This window comes from Salvelinus alpinus, chromosome 29 (genome assembly GCF_045679555.1).
Source record: "Salvelinus alpinus chromosome 29, SLU_Salpinus.1, whole genome shotgun sequence".
Classification (NCBI taxonomy): domain Eukaryota; kingdom Metazoa; phylum Chordata; class Actinopteri; order Salmoniformes; family Salmonidae; genus Salvelinus; species Salvelinus alpinus.
The window spans coordinates 27,444,664-27,464,929 of record NC_092114.1 but is presented as its reverse complement, the minus strand read 5'-3'; the positions used below and the strand labels follow the sequence as shown (position 1 = coordinate 27,464,929).

At 44.3% G+C, this 20,266-nt stretch overlaps 1 protein-coding gene across 5 annotated transcripts in view; it reads left to right on the top strand.

The window, feature by feature from the left end:
* LOC139559422 (triple functional domain protein-like) overlaps positions 1-20,266 on the top strand; it is a 111,588-nt gene that overhangs the window by 35,454 nt on the left and 55,868 nt on the right. For 4 of the 5 annotated variants that reach the window (XM_071375441.1, XM_071375439.1, XM_071375440.1 and 1 more), the window contains exons 4-8: positions 3,792-3,906; positions 14,791-14,983; positions 17,865-17,969; positions 18,129-18,325; positions 18,443-18,656. In XM_071375441.1, the coding sequence (XP_071231542.1) occupies positions 3,792-3,906; positions 14,791-14,983; positions 17,865-17,969; positions 18,129-18,325; positions 18,443-18,656 (824 nt within the window). Of the gene's footprint in view, positions 1-3,791; positions 3,907-13,549; positions 13,733-14,790; positions 14,984-17,864; positions 17,970-18,128; positions 18,326-18,442; positions 18,657-20,266 lie in introns of those variants that run through there. The other variant, XM_071375442.1, reaches the window with a different exon arrangement.

Below are 20,266 nucleotides of genomic sequence, written 5' to 3'. Positions count from 1 at the left end.
GACATGGAGCTACACACACTGACCTCTACCAGGCATGGAGCTACACACACTGACCTCTACCAGACATGGAGCTACACACACACTGACCTCTACCAGACATGGAGCTACACACACTGACCTCTACCAGACATGGAGCTACACACACTGACCTCTACACACACTGACCTCTACCAGGCATGGAGCTACACACACAACCTCTACACACACTGACCTCCACCAGGCATGGAGCTACTCACACTGACCTCTACACACACTGACCTCCACCAGACATGGAGCTACACACACTGACCTCTACCAGGCATGGAGCTACACACACTGACCTCTACCAGGCATGGAGCTACTCACACTGACCTCTACCAGACATGGAGCTACTCACACTGACCTCTACCAGGCATGGAGCTACACACACAACCTCTACACACACTGACCTCTACCAGGCATGGAGCTACACACACTGTCCTCTACACACACTGACCTCTACCAGGCATGGAGCTACACACACTGTCCTCTACACACACGGACCTCTACCAGGCATGGAGCTACACACACTGACCGCTACCAGGCATGGAGCTACACACACTGACCGCTACCAGGCATGGAGCTACACACACTGACCGCTACCAGACATGGAGCTACACACACTGACCTCCACCAGGCATGGAGCTACACACACTGACCTCTACCAGACATGGAGCTACACACACATGCATTCTGAGTGTGAGAGTTTATAGCTGTCACCCGTGGCTACTGAGAGGTCAGACCCCATACGCTTGACCTTTGACCCCTCATCTGCGAGTTCTCAACTCTTTTAGTGTTGAAAATGATGTCTTGGTGTGTTTTTGATTATGTGTGTCATTCCTCTATTGTCTGACTCCATTCTCCTCCTGTGTGTAGCCAAGGTCACTGACAGACGGACCATAATGAACAGAAGAGAGAAATAGAGAAAGGAAGAGAGTGGTTGCTATAGCGTTGAGTTACTGTCTGTCATAACCATTTCCCATAATGCAGTTTGGTAAAGTCATTTATTTTGGAGGGAGGGAGGGAAAAAAGAGCAAGAGGGTAGTGTAGGAAGGAAAGAGGAATGTATTATATTTTGAAGAAATGTTGAGTAATGTATAGATCCGTTTATCCAGCTACTTACTACTGGGTCTACCTAACATTAACATAGTCAAAGAAAGTACTGTTGGATTTCTATAGAAATACTTATATTTCTGTATAGGCCTATTGCTTTCTACATAGTCTTCCTTATACAATAATGTTTTCCCTGCCATTCTGAGTACCTGTTACTGAGATAATGCTATCATGTGGCCACGATCATACTCATGGGAATATATGAACTCTCATGTGTTTCTGTCTATGTCCACCAGGAGGCAGAGGTGTGTGTGTGTATACACTGCACTGTGCTCTAAGCTGACTGTTTTGTCCTGTCTCTTCGTGTGTGTGTGTTTACTCTCTAAGCTGACTGTTTCATCCTGTGTCTCTTCGTGTGTGTGTTTACTCTCTAAGCTGACTGTTTTATCCTGTGTCTCTTCGTGTGTGTGTGTTTACTCTCTAAGCTGACTGTTTCATCCTGTGTCTCTTCGTGTGTGTGTTTACTCTCTAAGCTGACTGTTTTATCCTGTGTCTCTTCGTGTGTGTGTTCACTCTCTAAGCTGACTGTTTTATCCTGTGTCTCTTCGTGTGTGTGTTCACTCTCTAAGCTGACTGTTTTACCCTGTGTGTGTGTTCACTCTCTAAGCTGACTGTTTTATCCTGTGTGTGTGTTCACTCTCTAAGCTGACTGTTTTATCCTGTGTGTGTGTTCACTCTCTAAGCTGACTGTTTTATCCTGTGTGTGTGTTTACTCTCTAAGCTGACTGTTTCATCCTGTGTCTCTTCGTGTGTGTGTGTGTGTGTGTGTTCACTCTCTAAGCTGACTGTTTCATCCTGTGTCTCTTCGTGTGTGTGTGTGTGTTCACTCTCTAAGCTGACTGTTTCATCCTGTGTCTCTTCGTGTGTGTGTTTACTCTCTAAGCTGACTGTTTTATCCTGTGTCTCTTCGTGTGTGTGTGTGTGTGTGTGTGTTCACTCTCTAAGCTGACTGTTTTATCCTGTGTCTCTTCGTGTGTGTGTGTGTGTGTGTGTTCACTCTCTAAGCTGACTGTTTTATCCTGTGTCTCTTCGTGTGTGTGTTCACTCTCTAAGCTGACTGTTTTATCCTGTGTCTCTTCGTGTGTGTGTTTACTCTCTAAGCTGACTGTTTTATCCTGTGTCTCTTCGTGTGTGTGTTTACTCTCTAAGCTGACTGTTTTATCCTGTGTCTCTTCGTGTGTGTGTTTGCTCTCTAAGCTGACTGTTTTATCCTGTGTCTCTTCGTGTGTGTGTTTACTCTCTAAGCTGACTGTTTTATCCTGTGTCTCTTCGTGTGTGTGTTTCACTCTCTAAGCTGACTGTTTTATCCTGTGTCTCTTCGTGTGTGTGTTTACTCTCTAAGCTGACTGTTTTATCCTGTGTCTCTTCGTGTGTGTGTTTACTCTCTAAGCTGACTGTTTTATCCTGTGTCTCTTCGTGTGTGTGTTTACTCTCTAAGCTGACTGTTTTATTCTGTGTCTCTTCGTGTGTGTGTTCACTCTCTAAGCTGACTGTTTTATCCTGTGTGTGTGTTCACTCTCTCTAAGCTGACTGCTTTATTCAGTGTCTCTTCGTGTGTGTGTTCACTCTCTAAGCTGACTGTTTTATCCTGTGTCTCTTCGTGTGTGTGTGTTTACTCTCTAAGCTGACTGTTTTATCCTGTGTCTCTTCGTGTGTGTCTTCACTCTCTAAGCTGACTGTTTTATCCTGTGTGTGTGTTCACTCTCTCTAAGCTGACTGTTTTATCCTGTTTGTGTGTTTACTCTCTAAGCTGACTGTTTTATCCTGTGTCTCTTCGTGTGTGTGTGTGTTCACTCTCTAAGCTGACTGTTTTATCCTGTGTCTCTTCGTGTGTGTGTTCACTCTCTAAGCTGACTGTTTTATCCTGTGTGTGTGTGTTCACTCTCTAAGCTGACTGTTTTATCCTGTGTGTGTGTGTTCACTCTCTAAGCTGACTGTTTTATCCTGTGTGTGTGTGTTCACTCTCTAAGCTGACTGTTTTATCCTGTGTGTGTGTTCACTCTCTCTAAGCTGACTGTTTTATCCTGTGTGTGTGTTCACTCTCTCTAAGCTGACTGTTTTATCCTGTGTGTGTTCACTCTCTCTAAGCTGACTGTTTTATCCTGTGTGTGTATGTTCACTCTCTAAGCTGACTGTTTTATCCTGTGTGTGTATGTTCACTCTCTAAGCTGACTGTTTTATCCTGTGTGTGTGTTCACTCTCTAAGCTGACTGTTTTATCCTGTGTGTGTGTGTTCACTCTCTAAGCTGACTGTTTTATCCTGTGTGTGTGTATGTTCACTCTCTAAGCTGACTTTTTATCCTGTGTGTGTGTTCACTCTCTAAGCTGACTGTTTTATCCTGTGTGTGTGTATGTTCACTCTCTAAGCTGACTGTTTTACCCTGTGTGTGTGTGTTCACTCTCTAAGCTGACTGTTTTATCCTGTGTGTGTGTTCACTCTCTAAGCTGACTGTTTTACCCTGTGTGTGTGTTCACTCTCTAAGCTGACTGTTTTATCCTGTGTGTGTGTTCACTCTCTAAGCTGACTGTTTTATCCTGTGTGTGTGTGTTCACTCTCTAAGCTGACTGTTTTATCCTGTGTGTGTTCACTCTCTAAGCTGACTGTTTTATCCTGTGTGTGTTCACTCTCTAAGCTGACTGTTTTATCCTGTGTGTTCCAGGGGGCAGAGACAGACGCGGTGGTCCAGTGTTAACGTTTCCTTCACGCAGTAACCACGACAGAATACGAGCTGACGACCTCCGAAGTCTCATAGCGTACCTCGCTGGCATCCCCAAGTACGTGTTTGTCTGTACAGTATCTGCATGCGTACATATTGCTGTGTATTTCTATGGTTGTTTTAGTCTCTTGGATTCAGATCTTTAACCAACAGAGAGAGAGAGAGGGACAAATGGATAGAGAGAGAGAGGGACAAATGGATAGAGAGAGAGAGGGACAAATGGATAGAGAGAGAGAGGGACAAATGGATAGAGAGAGAGAGGGACAAATGGATAGAGAGAGAGAGGGACAAATGGATAGAGAGAGAGAGGGACAAATGGATAGAGAGAGAGAGAGGGACAAATGGATAGAGAGCGAGAGGGACAAATGGATAGAGAGAGAGAGAGGGACAAATGGATAGAGAGAGAGAGAGGGACAAATGGATAGAGAGAGAGAGAGGGACAAATGGATAGAGAGAGAGAGAGGGACAAATGGATAGAGAGAGAGAGAGGGACAAATGGATAGAGAGAGAGAGAGGGACAAATGGATAGAGAGAGAGAGAGGGACAAATGGATAGAGAGAGAGAGAGGGACAAATGGATAGAGAGAGAGAGAGGGACAAATGGATAGAGAGAGAGAGAGGGACAAATGGATAGAGAGAGAGAGAGGGACAAATGGATAGAGAGAGAGAGAGAGGGACGAATGGATAGAGAGAGAGAGAGGGACAAATGGATAGAGAGAGAGAGAGGGACAAATGGATAGAGAGAGAGAGAGAGGGACAAATGGATAGAGAGAGAGAGAGAGGGACAAATGGATAGAGAGAGAGAGAGAGGGACAAATGGATAGAGAGAGAGAGAGAGAGGGACAAATGGATAGAGAGAGAGAGAGAGAGGGACAAATGGATAGAGAGAGAGAGAGAGGGACAAATGGATAGAGAGAGAGAGAGAGGGACAAATGGATAGAGAGAGAGAGAGAGGGACAAATGGATAGAGAGAGAGAGAGAGGGACAAATGGAGAGAGAGAGAGAGAGAGAGAGGGACAAATGGAGAGAGAGAGAGAGAGAGGGACAAATGGAGAGAGAGAGAGAGAGAGGGACAAATGGAGAGAGAGAGAGAGAGAGGGACAAATGGATAGAGAGAGAGGGACAAATGGATAGAGAGAGAGAGAGAGGGACAAATGGATAGAGAGAGAGAGAGAGGGACAAATGGATAGAGAGAGAGAGAGAGGGACAAATGGATAGAGAGAGAGAGAGAGGGACAAATGGATAGAGAGAGAGAGAGAGGGACAAATGGATAGAGAGAGAGAGAGAGGGACAAATGGAGAGAGAGAGAGAGAGAGGGACAAATGGAGAGAGAGAGAGAGAGAGGGACAAATGGAGAGAAAGAGAGAGAGAGGGACAAATGGAGAGAAAGAGAGAGAGAGGGACAAATGGATAGAGAGAGAGAGAGAGGGACAAATGGATAGAGAGAGAGAGAGAGGGACAAATGGATAGAGAGAGAGAGAGAGAGGGACAAATGGATAGAGAGAGAGAGAGAGGGACAAATGGATAGAGAGAGAGAGAGAGGGACAAATGGATAGAGAGAGAGAGAGAGGGACAAATGGATAGAGAGAGAGAGAGAGGGACAAATGGATAGAGAGAGAGAGAGAGGGACAAATGGATAGAGAGAGAGAGAGAGGGACAAATGGATAGAGAGAGAGAGAGAGGGACAAATGGATAGAGAGAGAGAGAGAGGGACAAATGGATAGAGAGAGAGAGAGAGGGACAAATGGATAGAGAGAGAGAGAGAGGGACAAATGGATAGAGAGAGAGAGAGAGGGACAAATGGATAGAGAGAGAGAGAGAGGGACAAATGGATAGAGAGAGAGAGAGAGGGACAAATGGATAGAGAGAGAGAGAGAGGGACAAATGGATAGAGAGAGAGAGAGAGGGACAAATGGATAGAGAGAGAGAGAGAGGGACAAATGGATAGAGAGAGAGAGAGAGGGACAAATGGATAGAGAGAGAGAGAGAGGGACAAATGGATAGAGAGAGAGAGAGAGGGACAAATGGATAGAGAGAGAGAGAGAGGGACAAATGGATAGAGAGAGAGAGAGAGGGACAAATGGATAGAGAGAGAGAGAGAGGGACAAATGGATAGAGAGAGAGAGAGAGGGACAAATGGATAGAGAGAGAGAGAGAGGGACAAATGGATAGAGAGAGAGAGAGAGGGACAAATGGATAGAGAGAGAGAGAGAGGGACAAATGGATAGAGAGAGAGAGAGAGGGACAAATGGATAGAGAGAGAGAGAGAGGGACAAATGGATAGAGAGAGAGAGAGAGGGACAAATGGATAGAGAGAGAGAGAGAGGGACAAATGGATAGAGAGAGAGAGAGAGGGACAAATGGATAGAGAGAGAGAGAGAGGGACAAATGGATAGAGAGAGAGAGAGAGAGGGACAAATGGATAGAGAGAGAGAGAGAGAGGGACAAATGGATAGAGAGAGAGAGAGAGGGACAAATGGATAGAGAGAGAGAGAGAGGGACAAATGGATAGAGAGAGAGAGAGAGGGACAAATGGATAGAGAGAGAGAGAGAGGGACAAATGGATAGAGAGAGAGAGAGAGGGACAAATGGATAGAGAGAGAGAGAGAGGGACAAATGGATAGAGAGAGAGAGAGAGGGACAAATGGATAGAGAGAGAGAGAGAGGGACAAATGGATAGAGAGAGAGAGAGAGGGACAAATGGATAGAGAGAGAGAGGGACAAATGGATAGAGAGAGAGGGACAAATGGATAGAGAGAGAGGGACAAATGGATAGAGAGAGAGGGACAAATGGATAGAGAGAGAGGGACAAATGGATAGAGAGAGAGGGACAAATGGATAGAGAGAGAGGGACAAATGGATAGAGAGAGAGGGACAAATGGATAGAGAGAGAGGGACAAATGGATAGAGAGAGAGGGACAAATGGATAGAGAGAGAGGGACAAATGGATAGAGAGAGAGGGACAAATGGATAGAGAGAGAGGGACAAATGGATAGAGAGAGAGGGACAAATGGATAGAGAGAGAGGGACAAATGGATAGAGAGAGAGAGAGAGGGACAAATGGATAGAGAGAGAGAGCGAGGGACAAATGGATAGAGAGAGAGAGCGAGGGACAAATGGATAGAGAGAGAGAGAGAGAGGGACAAATGGATAGAGAGAGAGAGAGAGAGAGGGACAAATGGATAGAGAGAGAGAGAGAGAGGGACAAATGGATAGAGAGAGAGAGAGAGAGGGACAAATGGATAGAGAGAGAGAGAGAGAGGGACAAATGGATAGAGAGAGAGAGAGAGAGGGACAAATGGATAGAGAGAGAGAGAGAGAGGGACAAATGGATAGAGAGAGAGAGAGAGAGGGACAAATGGATAGAGAGAGAGAGAGAGAGGACAAATGGATAGAGAGAGAGAGAGGGACACATGGATGGATAGAGAGAGAGAGAGGGACACATGGATGGATAGAGAGAGAGAGAGGGACACATGGATGGATAGAGAGAGAGAGAGGGACACTTGGATGGATAGAGAGAGAGAGGGACACTTGGATGGATAGAGAGAGAGAGGGACACTTGGATGGATAGAGAGAGAGAGGGACACTTGGATGGATAGAGAGAGAGAGGGACACTTGGATGGATAGAGAGAGAGAGGGACACTTGGATGGATAGAGAGAGAGAGGGACACATGGATGGATAGAGAGAGAGAGGGACAAATGGAGAGAGAGAGAGACAAATGGAGAGAGAGAGAGAGAAATGGATAGAGGGACAATAGGATAGAGAGAGAGAGAGACAAATGAATAGAGAGACAAATGAATAGAGAGAGAGACAAATGGATAGAGAGAGAGACAAATGAATAGAGAGAGAGACAAATGAATAGAGAGAGACAAATGGATAGAGAGAGACAAATGGATAGAGAGAGAGAGGGAGACAAATGGATAGAGGGAGAGAGGGAGACAAATGGATAGAGGGAGAGAGGGAGACAAATGGAGAGAGGGAGACAAATGGAGAGAGGGAGACAAATGGAGAGAGGGAGACAAATGGAGAGAGGGAGACAAATGGATAGAGGGAGACAAATGGATAGAGGGAGACAAATGGATAGAGGGAGACAAATGGATAGAGGGAGAGAGGGAGACAAATGGATAGAGGGAGAGAGGGAGACAAATGGATAGAGGGAGAGAGGGAGACAAATGGAGAGAGGGAGACAAATGGATAGAGGGAGAGAGGGAGACAAATGGATAGAGGGAGAGAGGGAGACAAATGGATAGAGGGAGAGAGGGAGACAAATGGATAGAGGGAGAGAGGGAGACAAATGGATAGAGGGAGAGAGGGAGACAAATGGATAGAGGGAGAGAGGGAGACAAATGGATAGAGGGAGAGAGGGAGACAAATGGATAGAGGGAGAGAGGGAGACAAATGGATAGAGGGAGACAAATGGATAGAGGGAGAGAGGGAGACAAATGGATAGAGGGAGAGAGGGAGACAAATGGATAGAGGGAGAGAGGGAGACAAATGGAGAGAGGGAGAGAGGGAGACAAATGGAGAGAGGGAGAGAGGGAGACAAATGGAGAGAGGGAGAGAGGGAGACAAATGGAGAGAGGGAGAGAGGGAGACAAATGGAGAGAGGGAGAGAGGGAGACAAATGGAGAGAGGGAGAGAGGGAGACAAATGGATAGAGGGAGAGAGGGAGACAAATGGATAGAGGGAGAGAGGGAGACAAATGGATAGAGGGAGAGAGGGAGACAAATGGAGAGAGGGAGAGAGGGAGACAAATGGAGAGAGGGAGAGAGGGAGACAAATGGAGAGAGGGAGAGAGGGAGACAAATGGATAGAGGGAGAGAGGGAGACAAATGGATAGAGGGAGAGAGGGAGACAAATGGATAGAGGGAGAGAGGGAGACAAATGGATAGAGAGGGAGAGAGGGAGACAAATGGATAGAGAGAGAGAGAGGGACAAATGGATAGAGAGAGAGAGAGAGGGACAAATGGATAGAGAGAGAGAGAGAGGGACAAATGGATAGAGAGAGAGAGAGAGGGACAAATGGATAGAGAGAGAGAGAGAGGGACAAATGGATAGAGAGAGAGAGAGACGGACAAATGGATGGATAGAGAGAGAGAGAGGGACAAATGGATGGATAGAGAGAGAGAGAGGGACACATGGATGGATAGAGAGAGAGAGAGGGACACATGGATGGATAGAGAGAGAGAGAGGGACACATGGATGGATAGAGAGAGAGAGGGACACTTGGATGGATAGAGAGAGAGAGGGACACTTGGATGGATAGAGAGAGAGAGGGACACTTGGATGGATAGAGAGAGAGAGGGACACTTGGATGGATAGAGAGAGAGAGGGACACTTGGATGGATAGAGAGAGAGAGGGACACTTGGATGGATAGAGAGAGAGAGGGACACTTGGATGGATAGAGAGAGAGAGGGACACTTGGATGGATAGAGAGAGAGAGGGACACATGGATGGATAGAGAGAGAGAGGGACACATGGATGGATAGAGAGAGAGAGGGACACATGGATGGAGAGAGAGAGAGACAAATGGAGAGAGAGAGAGAGAAATGGATAGAGGGACAATAGGATAGAGAGAGAGAGAGACAAATGAATAGAGAGACAAATGAATAGAGAGAGAGACAAATGGATAGAGAGAGAGACAAATGAATAGAGAGAGACAAATGAATAGAGAGAGAGACAAATGGATAGAGAGAGACAAATGGATAGAGAGAGACAAATGGATAGAGAGAGACAAATGGATAGAGAGAGAGACAAATGGATAGAGAGAGAGACAAATGAATAGAGAGAGAGACAAATGAATAGAGAGAGACAAATGGATAGAGACAAATGGATAGAGACAAATGGATAGAGACAAATGGATAGAGACAAATGGATAGAGACAAATGAATAGAGACAAATGGATAGAGACAAATGGATAGAGGGAGACAAATGGATAGAGGGAGAGAGGGAGACAAATGGATAGAGGGAGAGAGGGAGACAAATGGATAGAGGGAGAGAGGGAGACAAATGGATAGAGGGAGAGAGGGAGACAAATGGATAGAGGGAGAGAGGGAGACAAATGGATAGAGGGAGAGAGGGAGACAAATGGATAGAGGGAGAGAGGGAGACAAATGGATAGAGGGAGAGAGGGAGACAAATGGATAGAGGGAGAGAGGGAGACAAATGGAGAGAGGGAGACAAATGGAGAGAGGGAGACAAATGGAGAGAGGGAGACAAATGGATAGAGGGAGACAAATGGATAGAGGGAGACAAATGGATAGAGGGAGACAAATGGATAGAGGGAGACAAATGGATAGAGGGAGACAAATGGATAGAGGGAGACAAATGGATAGAGGGAGACAAATGGATAGAGGGAGACAAATGGATAGAGGGAGAGAGGGAGACAAATGGATAGAGGGAGAGAGGGAGACAAATGGATAGAGGGAGAGAGGGAGACAAATGGATAGAGGGAGAGAGGGAGACAAATGGATAGAGGGAGAGAGGGAGACAAATGGATAGAGGGAGAGAGGGAGACAAATGGATAGAGGGAGAGAGGGAGACAAATGGATAGAGGGAGAGAGGGAGACAAATGGATAGAGGGAGAGAGGGAGACAAATGGATAGAGGGACAGAGAGACAGACAAATGGATAGAGGGACAGAGAGACAGACAAATGGATGGAGAGAGAGACAGACAAATGGATGGAGAGAGACAGACAAATGGATGGAGAGAGAGACAGACAAATGGATGGAGAGAGAGACAGACAAATGGATGGAGAGAGAGACAGACAAATGGATGGAGAGAGAGACAGACAAATGGATGGAGAGAGAGACAGACAAATGGATGGAGAGAGACAGACAAATGGATGGAGAGAGACACAGACAAATGGATCGAGAGAGACACAGACAAATGGATCGAGAGAGACACAGACAAATGGATGGAGAGAGAGACACAAATGGAGAGAGACAGACAGACAAATGGAGAGAGACAGACAGACAAACGGATGGAGAGCGAGAGAGACGGGCAAATGGAGAGAGCGAGAGAGACGGACAAATGGAGAGAGAGCGAGACAAATGGACGGATGGAGAGAGAGAGCGAGACAAGTGGATGGATGGAGAGAGAGAGCGAGACAAGTGGATGGAGAGCGAGAGAGACAAATGGATGGAGAGAGAGGGAGACAAATGGATAGAGGGAGACAAATGGATGGAGTGAGAGAGACAAATGGATGGATGGAGAGTGAGAGAGACAAATGGATAGAGGGAGACAAATGGATTGAGAGCGAGAGACAAATGGATAGAGAAAGACAGACAAATGGATAGAGAGAGACAGACAAATGGATGGAGAGAGAGACAGACAAATGGATGGAGAGAGAGACAGACAAATGGATGGAGAGAGAGACAGACAAATGGATGGAGAGAGACAGACAAATGGATGGAGAGAGAGAGAGAGCGACAGACAAATGGATGGAGAGAAAGACAGACAAATGGATAGAGAGAGACAGACAAATGGATGGAGAGAGAGACAGACAAATGGATGGAGAGAGAGACAGACAAATGGATGGAGAGAGAGACAGACAAATGGATGGAGAGAGAGACAGACAAATGGATGGAGAGAGAGACAGACAAATGGATGGAGAGAGAGAGAGAGCGACAGACAAATGGATGGAGAGAGAGAGCGAGACAAATGGATGGAGGGAGAGAGCGAGACAAGTGGATGGAGAGAGCGAGACAAATGGATGGAGAGCGAGAGAGACAAATGGATGGAGAGCGAGAGAGAAATGGATAGAGAGAGGGAGACAAATGGATAGAGAGAGACAGACAAATGGATGGAGAGAGCGACAGACAAATGGATGGAGAGAGAGAGCGAGACAAATGGATGGAGAGAGAGAGACAGACAAATGGATGGAGAGAGAGAGAGACAAATGGTTGGAGAGAGAGACCAATTAATAGAGAGAGACAAATGGATGGGAGAGAGACAAATTAATAGAGAGAGACAAATGGATGGAGAGAGACAAATTAATAGAGAGAGAGACAAATGAATATAGACAAATGGATGGAGAGACAAATGAATAGAGAGAGAGAATTTAATGGAGAGAGGGAAATTAATGGAGAGAGAGAGAAATGAATAGAGACAAATGGATGGAGAAAGACAAATGAATAGAGAGAGAGAGAAATGAATAGAGACAAATGGATGGAGAGAGACAAATGAATAGAGAGAGACAAATGAATAGAGAGAGAGACAAATGAATAGAGACAAATGGATGGAGAGAGACAAATGAATAGAGACAAATGAATAGAGAGAGAGAGAAATGAATAGAGAGAGACAAATGAATAGAGAGAGAGAGAAATTAATAGAGACAAATGGATGGAGAGAGACAAATGGATGGAGAGAGAGAAATGAATAGAGACACATGGATGGAGAGAGACAAATGGATAGAGACAAATGAATTGAGAGAGAGAGACAAATTAATTGAGAGAGGCAAATTAATAGAGAGAGAAATTAATGGAGAGATACAAATGAATAGAGACAAATGGATGGAGAGAGAGAGACAAATGGATAGAGAGAGGCAAATGGATGGAGAGAGAGAGACAAATGGATGGAGAGAGAGACAAATGGATGGAGAGAGAGAGACAAATGGATGGAGAGAGAGAGACAAATGAATTGAGAGAGAGAGGCAAATGAATTGAGAGAGAGATCGCTGGAGAGAGAAAGAAATGAATAGAGGGAGAGAGAGAAATGAATAGAGAGAGAGAAATGAATAGAGGGAGAGAGAGAAATGAATAGAGAGAGAGAGGCAAATTAATTGAGAGAGGAAAATGAATGGAGAGAGAGAGGCAAATTAATATAGAGAGCGAGAGAGACAAATGGATAGAGAAACACATGAATGGATGGAGGGAGAGAGAAATGAATAGAGAGAGATACAAATGAATAGAGAGAGAGACAAATGAATAGAGAGAGACAACTTAATAGAGACAAATGGATGGAGAGAGAGACAAATGAATAGAGACAAATGGATGGAGAGAGACAAATGGATGGAAAGGGAGGACAAATTATTTGAGAGAGACACAAATGGATGGAGAGAGAGAACTGAATAGATAGAGAGGCAAATGGATGGAGAGAGAGACCATTGGATGGAGAGATACCAATGGGTAGAGAGAGAGAGAAATTAATTTAGAGAGTGACCAATAGATAGAGAGATCAATGGATGGAGAGAGAGATACATTAATAGAGAGAGAGATCAATGGATGAAGAGAGAGATACATTAACAGAGAGAGAGATCAATGGATGGAGAGAGAGACCATTGGATAGAGAGAGACCAATGGCTAGAGAGAGAGACAAATGAATAGAGAGAGAGATCAATGGATGGAGAGAGAGATACATTAATAGAGAGAGAGATCAATGGATGGAGAGAGAGATACATTAATAGAGAGAGAAATCAATGGATGGAGAGAGAGATCAATGGCTGGAGAGATGGAGAGTCGGAGTGAGTGAGGGAGGGTGGTGAGAGGGATGGAGCGTTGGAGTGAGGGAGGGTGGTGAGAGGGTTGGAGAGTTGGAGTGATGGAGGGTGGTGAGAGGGATGGAGAGTCGGAGTGAGGGAGGGTGGTGAGAGGGCTGGAGAGTCGGAGTGAGGGAGGGTGGTGAGAGGGATGGAGAGTTGGAGTGAGGGAGGGTAGATAGAGATGGAGAGTCCGAAGGAAAAGGAGGGAGTGAGGGAGGGTAGAGAGCGAGTGGAGCGGGAGAGAGCAAGGGATTAAAACAGAGAGAGGGAGGAGTGTGTGTGTTTGTGTGTGTGTTTGAGTACAACAGAGTGCCGCAGAGGCGGTACGGTTGCTAGATCAGCTCAGTAGTTGTGATGATAGCTGCGGATGAGTAGGTCTGTACGCTGCTGCACTCTCCTAGGTACGTCTCTCTCTACATCGTATCTCACTCCTCATTACAAAAACTCTTTTAACGGTTCTTCTACTCTCTCGCTCTCTATGTAGATACAATGTAGATCTCTCACTCCCCACTTTTTCTCTGTTACCGTATTTGTGTTTCCCTCTCCTCTCTCCTCTCTCCTCTCTCTCTCTGCTCAGTGTAGTGGGAGTCAGAGTTGCTGACACAGGCATTAGAAAGAGAGGAGGGGAAGGCTGGATAGAAAGGGAAGGAATCTAGAAAGCTAGTGTTAGGAGGGAATAAGGAATTGAGAGAGGAATAATGGATTAAGGGAGATAAAGGATAGCTCTAGAAAGAGAGTGAGTGAAGTAGAGAGGAATTGTGTGTTCTCCTGAGATATGAAACTCTGGGTCTGAGTGTTGAGGTCAGCCGTGAGGGAGGGAGAGGGGGAATATAGAACGAGAGAAGAGAAAGAGGGGGAATAGAGACAGAGGGAATATAGAACGAGAGAAGAGAAAGAGGGGGAATAGAGACAGAGGGAATAGAGACAGAGAGAGGGGGATAACTAGATGCAGTGTTTATTACTAGCCATGCAGGAGATGTGTGATGCTGTGGGGAGAATCTTAGTTGAACTACAGTCTTGATGCTGATGATGGATTGAGTCTCTTTGCTTACTTTTGGTCATTATTCTGATTGGAAGAAAAATCAATCTGGATGGAAATCACTGTAGGTTTTTGGGATTTATCATTCTGTGTGTGGGTGTGTGTGTGTGAATTCGTAGTGCGTACTCTGTGCTTCTCACAGTACAGAAAATGCGTCATCACCATCTCATGGTTTGTTTTGATTCTCTCTCTCCCTCCTCCCTTCTCGCTTTCTCTACCTCCCACTCAACATCCTCCCTCTTTCTCTACCCCCTCCCCTTTCCCACCCTCTCACTCTTTCGCTACCACCTCTCCCCGTCCTACCTTCTTTCTCCCTCCCACGCTCTCCTCTCTCCTCCTTATCTTGCCATACTATCCACTCTCACTCTTTCGCTACCACCTTCCTTCTCCCTCCTCCTCGTCCTCCCTCCCCCGGTCCAGTGAAGAGGTGATCCAGCATGGCTTCACAGTCATAGTAGACATGCGAGGCAGTAAATGGGACAGTATCAAATCTCTACTGAAGATTCTCCAGGAGTCGTTCCCCTGCTGTATACACATAGCGCTCATCATCAAACCAGACAACTTCTGGCAGAAACAACGCACCAACTTCGGCAGCTCCAAGTTCGAATTTGAGGTAACATTTTTGTTTTTATTGTACTATACTATAGTGTTCTGTACTTAGGGTTACAAAGGGAGGGTGTGTTACTGGAAACTTTTGAAGTTTACCAGTAAGCTAGCAGAATATTTGTAACTTTCAAGGATTTTATGTATTTCATCAACACATCTAGTGGCCCTTTTGGGTACTTCAGATGATCCCAGGTGTCTGTAATGATCTCTGGCCCCTGTGTGGCCTTATCACATGGCAAATATATAATGAGGTGATTTTCAAATAAACAGTAGAATGACAAAGCTGTAAAACATTACATATAAACCATAAACTTAGTGAATACCATTGGTGTTTTATAATGAGGGTTTCAGCATTATTTATTTTACTTCGTCAATCTTTTTTAGTTGTAAATGTTTTGGCCCCAAATTGGTGCAGTTGTGAAAAAAGTAAATAGTTGGAAGAGTTGTGCCGTTGTTGATTAGATGCTTTTTCATTAATTAGGATATTTCCTCTTGAACATATGGTCGATCCACTAGAAACTCACAGATATAAAAAATTTATACTATGTATGAATACATGTTTTAAAAGTTATTCAAGTGTAAATTAACATAGATGACCAAAATTATAGAAGATTCCATGACTGGTAAATTACCAGTAGCTTTGCAACCCTAACTATACTATACTGTTCTGTACTATACTGTACTATACTGTCCTATACTGTACTATACTATACTGTCCTATACTATGTTGTACTGTACTATACTGTATTAAACTATACTGTCCTTTACTGTACTATACTGTACCATGTCACTGCATTCATTGCAATTTAATGCCTGTGACTTTGCTGAAACGTAACAAACCCAACAACAATATGGTATGTTTTGACTGTGACTTTGCTAAAATGTAACAAACCCAACAACAATATGGTATGTTTTGACTGTGACTTTGCTGAAACGTAACAAACCCATCAACAATATGGTATGTTTTGACTGTGACTTTGCTGAAACGTAACAAACCCAACAACAATATGGTATGTTTTGACTGTGACTTTGCTGAAACGTAACAAACCCAACAACAATATGGTATGTTTTGACTGTGACTTTGCTGAAACGTAACAAACCCAACAACAATATGGTATGTTTTGACTGTGACTTTGCTGAAACGTAACAAACCCAACAACAATATGGTATGTTTTGACTGTGACTTTGCTGAAACGTAACAAACCCAACAACAATATGGTATGTTTTGACTGTGACTTTGCTGAAACGTAACAAACCCAACAACAATATGGTATGTTTTGACTGTGACTTTGCTGAAACGTAACAAACCCAACAACAATATGGTATGTTTTGACTGTGACTTTGAGGTGTACTGCTTATTATACTCTTTGCTGTTTTAAATTTGTGATTTAGAATCACAATGGGATATTGTATGGAGCTCTGCTTGTTTTAATTCACACACACTGCTGTTTTGAATTGTTTTTGATAGGCTTGTAGGCTTTATGACTTGTAATAGTGTTGAAAATCCTGCAGAGCATTGCAATAATGTAGTGAAGCTCTAGGTTATTAGATTAGATTCATTTGCTGGTTTTATTTGCCATGTCTGTGCTGTGTGGAGGGTTGACACACACACACAGCCCTCCACACAGCCCTCCACACAGCCACCCTGTTAGAGCACTGCTGTGGTATTGGGTTGTCTCAGAGGGCTTTATTGATTGGTTGATGGTGTATAACGCCGTGTGTCACTCTGTCAGCCAGTCGCCATAGGGCAGAACACACGCCATTAAACACCACCCGTTCTCTTCACCCTGCTGTGTGCGTGAGGCCAATGTGTGTCAAATCAAATGTTATTTGTCACATGCCGAATACAACAAGTATTCCTTACCGTGAAATGTTTACTTACAAGCCCTTAACCAACAATGCCACATTTTTTTTAAAGTAACTAAGAAAATATTTGCTTAAAAAATAAATACAAAATAAAGTAAGAAAAAAGTAACACAATAAATAAAAAAACAACGAGGCTATATACAGTACAGGAGTCGGAGGTACAGGCTAGTCGAGGTCAGTGAGGTAATATGTACATGTGTGTTTTTCAGCGCCACATTTTGCTCAGTGAAAATCTCTTTTCCATCCAAATCTGGGTTATGCTTTTAAAACATTCCATTAACAGCTGGAACAGTCTTCTATAGGAGATGGAGGGGATAGAGAGAAAGATGGAGAGATGGACTGATGCGTTCTTACCTGGACTTGTCAATAGAAGATAACTCTTAGAATTGTGCTTGGCTTTAGAGGGGTTCTCAGCTTGTTTTCTCTCTCTCTTTGTCTGTCTGTCTGTCTTTTTTTCTTTTTGTTATTTCTTTCTTTCGCTAATCTTGCCCACGCAAGGCTTTGTCAGGTCTCTCTCTTCATCCCTCTGTCTATCCTTCAATCTGACACAGAGTGTGGGTGTTAACCTTGCTGTGTGGGTTGGTATTATCTTGGCAACATAAATCACTTGAGAACAGAAACAATCTCTCCCATATTTCTCAATCTGTACAGACATTTGACCTTTGAGGTAAAAGTCATTTTCTAAATGTCCCCAAAAACGCAATATGAAATCAGCAGACTTAATCAAGATGAAGAGCGAGGGAGAACGAGACCGAGAGAGATGACCCTCTGTCGTAACCCCTCCCCTTTTTGTCATAGCCAATCAAATGTATCTATCTGAGTGTCTGAATCACCATTATTGCTGTGTGTCACTGACACAGTGAGCACGGAGTGGGCGTTGAACTTGAACACAACCAAAAGGCTGTGAGGATGTTGTTAGAATTGATTTAAAGCCTTCTCTATCCCTCCCTCTCTTCCCTTTCTTCCCTTCCATCTTTACCTTTCCTCATCTCCCCCTCTTCCCCGTCTCCATCTCTCTCTAGACCACCATGGTGTCGTTGGAGGGTCTATCTAAGGTGGTTGACCCCTCCCAGCTGACCTCTGACTTCGAGGGAAGTCTAGAATACAACCATGACGAGTGGATCGAGGTACGACCAGTCAATCAATTAATTAATCAATCAATGGTTTGCAAAAACCAAAATACACCGACTTAAACACATACTTTAACTCTATAAGTCAGTACTACAACCACAAGTCAATCAATCAATTTATCAATCAATCCATCCAGTGTCTTCGTTCTTTTCCAGGTGCGGGTTGCGTTTGAGGAGTTTACGGGGCACGCGGGTCACATGTTGTCGAGGCTGGAGGAGATGCAGGAGGTGGTGGCGAGGAAAGACTTCCCCACGGACCTGGACGGGGCGCGGCGCATGATAGAGGAACACGCCACGCTGAAGAAGAAGGTCATCAAAGCTCCTATAGAGGAACTGGATACGGAGGGACAGAGGTAGGCTACGCACCACACACACGCACACGCACACACACACTCAGACTGATGGTGAGGCTAATTTTACACTGCTGGTGGTGGTGTGTGTGTTATTTCACATTGCGTCCTCTCTCCCAGGTTGCTGCAGCGTATCCAGAGCAGTGAGTCGTACAGGAACTCTAACGCCAGCGGTGTGTGTAACGCTGACACCCAGGGGCTGGTGCCACGCATCGCCACCCTGCTGGACAAACTCCACAGCACACGACAACACCTACACCAGGCCTGGCACATCAGGAAACTGCAGCTGGACCAGTGCTTCCAGCTCCGCCTCTTCGAACAGGACGCTGAGAAGGTACCGTGGATGGAGAGTAAAGGGAAAGACAACAGACAAACTGCTAGTGGGATTTGTATGTGTGTGTGTGTAGGGGGCTGAATAGATCCAGTGTAATAGACTGATAGAGTATAATTGATACCGTCAATAGTTACTGTAGAATAGACAGATAGCAGTGTTGGACTGCAATTAGGGCTTGTTGCTAGGACACGATAGACAGTAGTTAGCTCTGAAGAGGCTCTTGGTATTCTCTTATGACACTCAGCTCATCTCTCTTCTTCCTGTGCCTAGTGAGTCACAGATGTATGTATGTACACACACACACATACAGTACCAGTCAAAAATGTTGACACACCTACTCATTCAAAGGTTTTTCTTTATTTTTACTATTTTCTACATTGTAGAATAATAGTGAAGACATAAACACTATGAAATAGCACATATGGAATAATGTAGTAACCAAAAAAGTGTTAAACAAATCAAAATATATTTTAGGTTCTTCAAAGTAGCCACACTTTGCCTCATCCTATCTTAATTCCATTATTTTACTTTTAGATTTGTGTATATTGTTGTGAATTGTTAGATATTACAGCACTGTTGGAGCTAGGAACACAAGCAATAACATCTGCTAAATATGTGTAAATGACCAATAAAATGTGATTTGATTTTGATTTGATGACAGCTTTGTACACTCTTGGCATTCTCACAACCAGCTTCACCTGGAATGCTTTTCCAACAGTCTTGAAGGAGTTCCCAAATACACTACCGTTCAAAGCTTGGTGTCACTTAGAAATGTCCTTGTTTTTCATGAAAACATACAGGAAATCAGTGGCAAAATTAATAGGAAATATAGTAATTATAAATAAGGATTTTTAATTGAAATAATAATTGTGTCCTTCAAACTTTGCTTTCGTCAAAGAATCCTCCATTTGCAGCAATTACAGCCTTGCAGACCTTTGGCATTCTAGTTGTCAATTTGTTGAGGTAATCTGAAGAGATTTCACCCCATGCTTCCTGAAGCACCTCCCACAAGTTGGATTGGCTTGATGGGCACTTCTTACGTACCATACGGTCAAGCTGCTCCCACAAAAGCTCAATAGGGTTGAGATCCGGTGACTGTACTGGCCACTCCATTATAGACAGAATACCAGCTGACTGCTTCTTCCCTAAATAGTTATTGTATAGTTTGGAGCTGTGCTTTGGGTCATTGTCCTGTTGTAGGAGGAAATTGGCTCCAATTAAGCGCCGTCCACAGGGTATGGAATGGCATTGTAAAATGGATTGATAGCTTTCCTTCCTCAAAATCCTTTTTACCCTGTCCAAATCTCCCACTTTACCACCACCAAATCACATTGCCTTCACCATGCTTGACAGACGGCGTCAACACTTCTCCTGCATCTTTTCATTTTTTCTGCATCTCACGAATGTTCTTCTTTGTGATCCGAACAACTCAAACTCAGATTTGTCTGTCAATAACACTTTTTTCAAATCTTCCTCTGTCCAGTGTCTGTGTTCTTTTGCCCATCTTAATCTTTTCTTTTTATTGGCCAGTGTGAGATATGGCTTTTTCTTTGCAACTCTGCCTAGAATGCCAGCATCCCGGAGTCGCCTCTTCACTGTTGACGTTGAGA